Raw genomic sequence first — 11,215 nt, 5'->3', positions numbered from 1 at the left:
ATCAATTAAATCTATTTAACTCAGCCGCGCAGTCTGGCTCCACCTGCAGGCCAGAACGCGCCATGTTCCCCACAATGTCATTTTATTAAGTTTTAAAATGTTTTCAGGCGAGAAAGTAACCATGTATATTCCCAAAATGTGGCCAGTTTATCAAAATAACCTGTTTATGAACAACATACTCAAATCTACAGCTTACATAGTAAGCTTACACGCAAGGACAAGCAGACTGAAGCACAAGGACTAATCCTAATCAAGGACCCCAATTGAAATAAGCCAGTGGCTTTCTTGGGTTTTTATCCTGTTAGTTGACCTTGTATGTAATATGTACTTTCATGTACCTACTTCTGCAAATCTTCTAATAAAGTTTTCAATCAATCAATCAATCAAAACAGCTTCTACCCCAGGGCCATCCAGGCCCTGAACACAGCAAAGACCTAGGTTCTGGGCCCTGGACAGTCTGGACGGATTGATGGCAGCTGCTGGACTGAAAAAATCAGGTGTAGTGCTGAGGCACAAATATGTACATTTCAAGCCTGCAAACTGCGACACTTTAAATGAATGTGCAATAACACTATGTGCAATATGATCAACCCTAGTCGTCTATCTGTACAGTATAGTATAGTGGATAGTGTACATAGCCTCTATTTATGTAAACCAGCTCCTTCCCTTCTTGTGTTGTTTTTTTCTTTTTCTTTTCTTCCTAACACCAGGGGAGCCACCCCTCCTAAATGTCGTTGTTTGGTACCTGTACTATAGCAATGACAATAAAGACCATTCATTCATTCATTCATTCATTCATTCATTCATGAATAGTATGTTAGTAGGCCTATGCCATTTCCAACACACCCTGGCCTGTGCCCTATGTTTGGAGATGAAAGACTACCCCTGACTTTATTCAGATATTTTCTGAATAATTTGTTGAAACCACTTAAGTTATTAGCTCAATGTGAGAGCTTCCCACAGTCAGAGCTTGTTGAAATACTACTTGGGGCAATTATAGTTTTATTGCATACTTATAATCTCCTTTCATGTGATGTGGGTGGCTCTGACAAGACTTATTCCAGAAAGGCATTTCATTTCAGTCTTATTTCAGAAGAGAAATGTGAAGAGAAATGTGTTTAGGAAAAATTAGTGGTAATATTATTATACTATCTCTGGTAAAGGCTACTTTGTATGAAGGACCAAGTCTGTCAAAATTAACAATAGATATATAGATACATAAATGAATGTATGAACACATTATTTATCTAAATCCTCCTCAGCTAACCAGTTCGTGACGTTAGAATTATAAGGTTCTATCAACATTTTTGTCAAAATTGAGTTGTTTACATACTCTGATCCATTAGGTGTTTATTAATGCCTGTGACTAAAAACTTTGACGCTCAATATCCTCTATAAATATTATTATAATATTGGTCCTCCATAACTTTGCGACCGTTTTCAACATGGGAGTATCCCGGAAATCAATGGTTGTGAAAGTGGAGGAGGCGGGGCTTCACAGTGTTCACATCTACTGCGACGTCTGATTCTCTAAGCTGCACAGAGAGATACTGTTGTGCAGGTTTCCCGAGCATTAAATCATTAAATCATGCTCCTAGGGTCGTTTTTGCTATATATTTAAACATATTTGCTGGCTATACAGCTAGCTTAACTTAACTCCGAATTGTTACCGTTAATTCGAGCAGGTTTAAGTTCTATTTAAGTCAGACTTAGACAGATCGGTCCACAGTTCGCCCTCGCACACACACACATAAACAACATTGATGGTGGTAATGCATGCGAGGAAACAGCCGAGACTCAGCGATGAGAGGTAAACTAACTAACTTAGATGGCTTATTTTCTATTCTGTCATCCGTTGACAGCTCAAACCTCTAAGCTAGCTCGAAACTTCACTATCGAAGCGTTAGCTTAGTTGGCTAAGGCTAGCATGTTAGCTACTTGTAGCAGCTGTATTATTGAGGAAGCAAATCTGCGATTTTAAACATTTTTAGTAGATGTGTCTATTTGTAACTGACTAATGATTGCTTTAATAACTTTTAATAATGTGATTTCAGGTGCAGCAACGACCAGCGAAGGGATTCTTCTCAACCCTACCAGGTAACATTATTACGGCTAACGACGTTAGCTTAGCTTAGCTAGTTAGCAAGGTTTTAGTGGGGCCAGACTATCAGTTAGCTAGCTAGCCACCAAGCTACCAAATTAACATACTCGTAAACTTGAGGCCATGAAAAGGTGGGTATTTATATATATTATGACCATTAACTAGGACTTTAACTAGTACTACTGCTAAATCGCCTCGACTAGTCAGCTAAAAATGTATTGGTAGCATCACATTATTTGCTTTGCAGAACCTCAGCTAACCAGTTCGTGAGTTTAGAATGATAAGGTTCTATCTCCGTTTAGAATGATAAGGTTCTATCTCCGTTTAGGGCAGTTCAGAGATATAATTGAGCGTCAAAGTTTTTACATTCCATTATGTTTTGTGAGATGGAACCTTTGTATTTTATGAATTACTAACTCAAAAATGTCAACATTTTAAAAATAACACCACACAGGGATTAATAAACACCTAATGGATCAGATTATGTAAAAAACTAAATTTTGACAAAAATGGAGATGGAACCTTATCATTCTAACGTCACGACTTGGCTATGTAAGCTAGTTTAGCTAACTGGTGTTTTTCTCATGACGTAGCTTGCTAGCTAACTGTTTACTTTTATGAGCCAGTCAGAACAGTAGTCAGGCCATATCGCTAGGATGGGCTACCTTTCTAGCCAGCTATTCTATTGTATTCTATATTCAAACTAGTCTATTATACCAGTAGTTAGTTAGGGTGATGTGATTGGGGGGGGGGGAGTCTTATTTATGTTGGTTGAATGGTAGCCAACAAAGAGGAACTCATTTACCTACATCACATCCTCATCCCACCTTTGAGCTGTTGTTTATGCTATTTGTTTTTGCAGACCCACAAATCCCAGCCAAAGATTCAGTCTACAACCGTTCACCGTCATGATAAGTTACGAGACGGGTCGTCAGATCCCACGCCGCCCTACAAAGTGCTCCGGCGTACCGACGAAAGTCCAGTCAATAAGCACAGCGATGGCATTGGACACAGCAAGGCGAAAACATCCCATACACTCAGAAGCAAAGATGGCGGTAAGCTCGAAAATACCTCGCTTACTAAACCTACACTAACTTTGGCTCCCAGGTCTTCATCCTCACCTTGTTCAGGAAGCCTAGGGGATCTTCAGAGGCGTTGAGTGCGTTAGAGGGGTGAAGACCTGTAACATGATTGCCACACTCCCAACCAGTGATTTCGGCAGCTCAAAACAGGGTCAGACAATCATTTTCGCTGGTCCCCACATGGTGTAGTGTTACAAAAATGAATTGTAATTCCAGACAATTTATATTACCCCCACTTAAGCAATGTCAATTTTTCCCAAAATATAGCTTACTTTTCTTTAACACTGACTAATTAGCCTTTCTCAATAGTGACGAAAAAGGGAAGGGGGTTGTTTTGTTTTTCTCGAAAACACCACTTCTGCGGAGTCAGTCAAAACAACACAAGACGAAAAAAAACAAAGTCTGCCTAAAGCATCTCTGGAGTCAGCTGCTGGACTGACAGGCCTGCTGCAGCATCCCCAGCACAACCCTGACAGGGGACACAAGCGTTCCCCTTACCAGACATGCACAGTGTGGCTTAGGGGGGTAACCCTCTCCCAAAAATGTCTGTCTTGTAGAAACTAGAAAGGTCTCCTTTGGGGTGTACCTGTAGGTGTCACGGTATGAGATTTAGACGGTATGATGACCTTCATGCTCGAGTGCTTGGCAGCTGCTTTATTTCTATTTTATTATGGTTTTACACTCGTTTTTTTTTAAAAGCCTACTGTAACATCTAAAATCATTTCTCAAATGTAGTAAGTGTGGACTGAAAGAACAGTGTGCAGAAGTGTGTTTATGAGCAGTGCTTTATTCTCATTATTGTTTTATATTTGTACATAACAAAATAATAAATAAAATATGCGATTTTAATGCACATTTTTCTCTTAGCTGAGGTTATTGGTTAGGTTGAGAAGGGGCTCTGTTAGGGCTTTCACACCGGCAAAGAACCGTGCCGGTTCGCGTTCGCGAACCAAGTCTGGAACCGGCCGGCGCGTTCAGACCAAAGCTCAATTGGTTCGGAACCTGAAAAGTTGGTTCGCAGCGGGCACCAAAAAATAGCGGTTCTCAAGCGCGAACCAAAACGTAGAACAGTCACGTCGTCAGTGGGTGTGTCCTATTCTAGGCTGCAGAGACCAGCAAGGAGGAAGTAGACAAAATGTAATCTAATCTAAATCTAATCATTAGTGATCAAAAACAATATCAAAAGTGTCATTATTCTCTCTATCTTCCTCACATGCTCAGCAAACTCACACACGCACACGCGCGAACGCGAATTTCGTAAGCCATTTCTATAGCAGTAATGGAGCAGCTGATTAGTAAAAGAACGCATATAGAAAGTGTCTTTTGTTTTGTTTCACAGAAAATTGTGTTTATTTCAGATACTGTAGTAGTGGAAGATATTATCCTCTTTTCCAGTGAAGTAGCTGCCATCTAGTTGTGAATTGTTTGTTTATCCTGCCCCTTCATCACCCAGCGTTGATGACACGGATGGTTCAGGATACACTGGTATGAACGCGGGCTCCTTCGCCAGACAGCACCAAGGTTCAGAGGTTTCCGAACGCGAACCGGCACGGTTCTTTGCCGGTGTGAAAGCCCTATCTGAATGCTGGAGTGTTCTTTCTGTTTTAAACACCTGTAACAGCCATTTTATACAATGTAGTGCCTTGAATCCTAAAATGTAGCCATGCATCACTAAAGATACAGGGAACCCCTAGGCCTACAGTTAAGCTATCAAATAACTGCTGACATTGTGAATCTTCAGACAATCACAAATAGGCCTACCTGTCAGTCCAACCATAGCCATGAAGTCTTAACTGTTTAGAGTCGAGGATGACATGGGGGAGAGAGAGCTTACTCTTAGAGCCTAAGATATTTTGTTGTCCTTATCCAGGGCTTGACGCTTACCTTTTCCCCAGGTAGCACTGTGCTACCATGTTGAAACATTTAGTAGCACACCAAGAATTTCAGTAGCACAATGAAAATTGCGCAATTTTCGTCAACGACAACAAATTATCATAATCATAACATATCAAAATTACCATAACCGGCTCTTGGCCGTAATAAAAATGGAGACTCACACAATGTAAAGGGGAAGTAAGAATATTAATTTCAGTTGGCCCACGGTTCGGTATGAACCTCGGTTTTTAGGTCACGGTTTATGGTTCGTTTTTTTTTATTTTTTTATGCTACTACTATAAAGTACTAACTTACTTTATTTTGCTTATACTTATGGAACTTTAACATTTAGACACATTCCAGAATATGACTGGTATATTGTATAATATAAATATATATAAACAAAAACACTTTCAAATGTAAAAAAATTACATAAACACTTTCAAATGTGACGTGTTGTGGATTGGCACTACGGATCATAAGCTTTCAAATGATGTGTCATACATTGAAATCCGAAAAAATATGAAGTTAGAGTCATTTGAATGTTGTTAGACGTCAGGCACATATAGGGTTAACCTCTTTGTAATGAAACCGGAAGCAAACGCTGCTAGCAGCTAGCAGCTAGCGGCTAACAAAACACAGCGCTACGAACTATGAGAGCTGTATCCCATATACCCATAATGCGCATTTTAAGCGCATATAGGACTCGCGTGAAGCATTTCTGCGACACGCGTTTCTGTTCACTGTTTTCATTCCCTCATCGCTTATACACATACGTTTGACTGCGCATGACAGTAGTTCAGCAGTCTTTTAGTCGCACTGGTGCTATTGAATGTATTTCCAAGTCGCACAGAAATATATTAACTCGCAAATGCGACCAAAACAGTCGCACTGTCGAGCCCTGCCTTATCCTATACCAATCCCGCTGAAACCTAAAACCGTGACTCCTATCTCGATGAAAATACCACACCGTTGTTCTGTTATAGGTTATATTACGTGTCGCTATTACCAAAATACTGCAAAAAATATTTCCCTAGCTTCTCTGTTGTATAAGTGTGATTCAGACGGTAGAGAGAATGAGTCATGACTACACCAAACAGTGTGAGAATAGTTGGTCCAAGTTTTAGATCTTGATAATCAAAGAATTCCCTCTCCTCACATCTCTGTTCTTCATGAGCTGATCTGCTATTCTCCCTCTTTCAACTCAACATATAACTTAAACAAAAAGTAGCTGATGATGAGTTGGTAGTCAGCTTCTTGGGTCTTTGCTTGTGGAACACACTGGCATTAGTTTCAGCAGTACATTGAGTATTAACACCGGTGAACAGATAACCGTACAGGACATACATTCTATCTATATTATGAGGACATAAGAGTTTGGGCGATATCGAACCGTCCCCAAATTAAACCGCGATATAATGACTATTAATTTTCACACTACGACAAAAATGTGATGCATGTTCCAGTTTTATTCTCTGAACAACATCTATAAAGCTACAAATACAAAGCTTGATTGCAAATACAGCGGGTAAAAAATAAATAGTGCATGGATATGACATTAATTCTCTGGTGTCTGTCAACCAAACGGAATGAAAGTAACATCAAATCTAACACAGCCAATAGCATCCACTAGATCTATCAAATAATAACAAAAACGGCACTAACCAAAATGGGCATAAGTGTATCCTACAGACATTAGGCTATCGTTCAAGCCTATTCTAGGTTTTTCACCTAAACTAGCGTGTTTACTTTTTCAGGCTTCAGGAGGGCACGTAACTAGGGTTGGGTACCGAAAATCGGTACCGGTAGGTACCGGTTACTTTACATTCGGTATGTACCCGTACCGAATCGCAAAGGAGATTTCGGTGCCTCATTTCGGTACTTTTCTATCTCGCGACGTCACATCGCCTGTTAAATTTCCACTCAGTGAAAGCAGCGAGTACGGAAGGATAACGAGAAGGTTGCTAATAGCAACTTCCGCTAGCGGGTTGGCGTAACGCGACGCTCGACTTATGGGTGCGTTCCGTAACTCGTTCTGGAATTCTGATCACCACTCGTGGAATGCCTTCTGTCCAATCAAATGACTTGCTCCCCTTATGACGTCGGGCCCAGTGTGCGCTGAGACGCTCTCAGAGCGAGTTTACGAACGCAAGCCTTTGATTGGACAGTGCACTCCAGGATTCGACGCGTCTGTTGATGACGTTGTGCGGATGTGTGGCTGCGTCTCTGCGAGGAGGACAACATGATCGGGGATCTCTTGATATTCGGGTACTGTCCTTATCCTACTACTGTGTCTGAAAAATGAATCGTCATGTCAACATGGACCAGAGAGGGGGAGGGGAGTAGTAGCTGAGCGGCAACAGAGTTTGGATTTTGACGAGGCGGAGGGCTCCAGTTCATCAGAGTTATATTTCCTCTCGGTCTTCTTGGTTCTGGGGGCTATGCAGGCCTCTTCACTAGATCCCTTTTCTAAGAATATTCTGATGTCCTTGAGGGGCTGCCGAACAAGTGTGTACTCGTATTCGACATCAGTACCAACGATAGGCACCCCCAGCTTAATGGAGTCCCCAAGGCTCAGGAGTTTTATTTTCATTTATTTTAATTTGAGTGTATATTTAACTAATATATATTGTGCCTCAGCAATAAAAAAGTGAAAAGCTGTTTAATGTTGTCGACCGTGTTATTATTATATATATATATATATATATATATATATATGTCATTTAAAAAAATAAAAAGTACCGAATTAAGTACCGTTTTGGTACCGGTACCGTTTTTAAAGTATCGGTTAGGTACCGGTACCGGATAAAACCCAAACGGTACCCAACCCTACACGTAACGGACTTACAACTTTGCCTGCTGTGGTGCCGCTCTGATGATGAGCTTGTGGCACACACGCACAAGTACTTTCAGGCCACCCGCGACATCAGTGAAAAGCGGCTCTGTCAATTACAGGCTCGCGACAATAGGCAGTCATCTCTGATTCTGCTTGCTCCTCTTTCACCTCCTTCATGCACATCTTACACACAGCCTCTTCAAGATTTGCACAAATTTGACTCACTGTTAATATACCCGAAAATGGCCTTATAATGGGGCCACGTGGGTGAATCTCTGGTCAATGTTTTGTTGTTTCAGTTGCTACATTGCGGTATTACTTGGTAGTCTTCGAAATGGATAGCTTCCTTAGGTTTCACAAATTTTGACATGTTCTTGATTCATTGTTTGTAACCTGTCATCTAGGCCTGTATATTGTTGCTTGAATACTGTAACTGTAAGCCTCATAACAATGCCCTTGTAAGTGTTCTCATTATGTTGTTGTTGTGTGCATTGTAGGAAGCAGTGCCTCTCCACATGAGAATTCCCACAATCACAGCAGCTGTCACAGCACTGACTCGCACTCAAGTCAAATCAAAACTTCAGATCGAGTAAGTCCCTTGTCTGGATTGATGTGTATTCTTGAACTATGTCTTGATTCCTGAAAGCAGAAATTCACCAGTTGAAACAGTAAGAGGACGAGAGCGAGCCTCACCTCCATTGTGGGGGAAACTATGGATACAGTTATATAATTAAATAAAAGGGATAACTCAGTGCATGCACATAAGAAATGGCCTGCAAATGACTCAATGAATGCCCTAAGCCCAGTATCACCTTTTGCCTGGCTTTGGATGCCCTTGTAGTCCAGCTGTGAATCTGTCCTTTGTATGGATCTGAGTAACACAGATAAATAGAGTTTTAGTACACACCTTGAGATTCTGAGCACTACCTTTTTAACTTGAGGAGACTGACTATGTAGTATGCAGGTTGGACTTGGTCTTATCAACAGTCAGGCCTATTTTCTCACATCCTGTATGTAAAACTGGACGTGGGAAACCGCTCAGAGCGTGCCATGGTTAACTGTTGTTTGAGGGCTGTTTAAATGTCAGCAGAATAAAAACGTACGTTTTGATTGTTCTACATCTGGGTCTTCTCATGAAAACGGATCACTCTTTTCCCTTATGTTCAGTGTTGTGAAGCTGAACCCTTGTTTGTAGCTACTGTGGTGCTGTTCCATGCTCTGTATACATCTTCGTCCTACCTATGGTCATGCCTTGAGCAGAGAGCTAAATCAAGTTAACACTAGAACAGCCGTGCCTTTTTTACCTACTAAAAGAGCCGCCTCTTTACAATGCTCAAGCTGCTATTTACACACAACAACAACCACTAGTTGGCCGCTTGTAAATTAGCCTGCTTCCTACACAGAAAAACTAGCAAAATAGCTTTATACTAGCTTATCCTGATGCGATTTTGTGAAAATGTAAGGCTACTGGGTGGTGGAACGCACATATCTAGGAAAAGTCATGAAAGGAGGGTCCTGAAATTTTATTGAGTGCAAAGATTTTTTTGGATTTTTTTTTTTGTCACAGGGGTAAAAATGACCCCTCATGGCTGGTTAAGTGTTAAAGGAGTGTGTGTTGTACCCTCCTCCCTCAGCCCCATGAACCTGCAGATGACTGGTCAGAGCACATCAGCTCCTCTGGGAAGAAGTACTATTACAACTGCAGAACCGAGGTTTCTCAGTGGGAGAAGCCCAAAGACTGGCTAGAGAGGTAGGCCTTATTAGCGTTGTCAGAAGAGCCATGTTTCCCCTTTTTCTTTTCAAGTCAACTGTTGAACTGATACTTGGTTATGGTCATAATCCCATGTCTTTCTTTGTTCCATCCCAGAGAGCAGAGACAGAAAGACCCTGCTAAGACAGCAGCGTCCAACAGTTTCCCCAAGGACAGGGACTACAGGCGTGAGTCCTTAGAAGGGACCGCAGCCTCAAGTGAGTATGGAGACTGTGAAGGTCAACGAAGCAGCGGTTATCTTGTGTAGTTATGACTATGCTTCACTATTGAAATTAATGTATTTTCTGTGAAATCGTCGTATGCAATAGACAAGCCCAAGCCTAAACACTTATTCCCAATCTTTCCCCTTTTTTTCCCCTCAGAGAGCACTTCAGGAGATAAGTCGGCATCCAACGCCGGTCCTTCTCAATCCTCCTCTTCCTCCACCAGTCAGAGTCTGAATCCCGCCTCCTCTGGCACCCTAAGTTCTTGCCCCTCCACCTCTTCCTCCACTGTCCCGGTGTCCCCTGCCGTTCAGTCCCAGGCCCCCGCCTTGCTGCAGGACCCTGCTCTCCTGCGGCAGCTCCTCCCGGCGCTGCAGGCCGCGCTGCAGATGAACAACGGCAGCATGGACATGGCTAAGATCAATGAGGGTAAGTGGACACAGACACACTCATGCCACCTTAAAGGGTTAGTGGGGGGGCGCTTAGGTGGCGTAGTGGGTTAAGCGTCGACCATGTAACCGCAGGGTCCCCGGTTCGAATCCGGCCGGGGACATATCCTGCATGTCATCCCTCCTCTCTCTCACCCATCCTTCCTGTCTAATTCTCCACTGTATCTATCAATACAAATAAAAAATATGAGTGGGACTGTGCCACTCAGAAAAAATTACTTAAAGAAAAAAAAAAGGGTTAGTGGGTAAATGAACTAGGGGCATGGAGGATCGGGTAATCCCTGTTTTCCTTTTTTTTTTTAAATGTGTCCTTCAAAAATAGGTTTCAAATACTGTGTGCTGTTGGGTAAACTTGCTAATGATCAACCCATTGTATATGAACTATTGAAGGACCGTTTTAAACATATCACAGGGCTCGACATTAAGGCTTGTCCGCTTGTTCCGGGACAAGTACATTTTATGTTCAGACAAGTGGACGTCCTCCTGCACTTGTTCGACGGACAAAGTCAAAACAAAGAGAAAAAGAAATAAATCTATGTATTAATATCCGCAAAAATGTTATTCCTCCTTCAGTTGTACGATCGGAAAAGTAATAAATGTTTTTACGAGCTATACCTCATTCTCGCTGCCTATGAGGCGGCATAGCTTGTGTCAGAAACTCTAATGCTATTGCGAGCGCATGACCGTTATTAACTCCTCTGCCCTTCTTGACCGTGAAGTTGGCTTGTGGAAATGTTAACTCTGTAGTGAAAGAAACCGACATGTTACTCAAGCCAGCAAGTATGATGTTCCTTCAAGCACCTAAAACTGGCCAAGTCCCAGGAAAAGCGGGGAAACACTAAATGTATAATTTAAACAATAACAATAGTTATTTATAAATTAATAAACAATAAAGCAC

The 11,215-nt window shown here is 41.7% G+C and overlaps 1 protein-coding gene across 1 annotated transcript in view; it reads left to right on the top strand.

The window, feature by feature from the left end:
- Window positions 1–1,772: 1,772 nt before the first annotated feature.
- The window catches only part of LOC308168741 (WW domain-containing adapter protein with coiled-coil-like), a gene marked incomplete at its 5' end in the record, with an annotated part of 19,950 nt that continues 10,507 nt past the window's right edge, over window positions 1,773–11,215 (top strand). Inside the window, 7 exons of the mRNA XM_080543374.1 lie at window positions 1,773–1,810; window positions 2,061–2,097; window positions 2,964–3,156; window positions 8,392–8,483; window positions 9,529–9,644; window positions 9,762–9,862; window positions 10,028–10,297. Of these exons, the coding sequence (XP_080399500.1) occupies window positions 1,773–1,810; window positions 2,061–2,097; window positions 2,964–3,156; window positions 8,392–8,483; window positions 9,529–9,644; window positions 9,762–9,862; window positions 10,028–10,297 (847 nt within the window). The remainder of the gene's footprint in view (window positions 1,811–2,060; window positions 2,098–2,963; window positions 3,157–8,391; window positions 8,484–9,528; window positions 9,645–9,761; window positions 9,863–10,027; window positions 10,298–11,215) is intronic.

Source organism: Nansenia antarctica (genome assembly GCF_963989245.1).
Source record: "Nansenia antarctica genome assembly, chromosome: 12".
NCBI classification, from domain to species: domain Eukaryota; kingdom Metazoa; phylum Chordata; class Actinopteri; order Argentiniformes; family Microstomatidae; genus Nansenia; species Nansenia antarctica.
The sequence above is the reverse complement of the archived record's forward strand: the minus strand, read 5'-3'. Positions and strand labels throughout refer to the sequence as shown.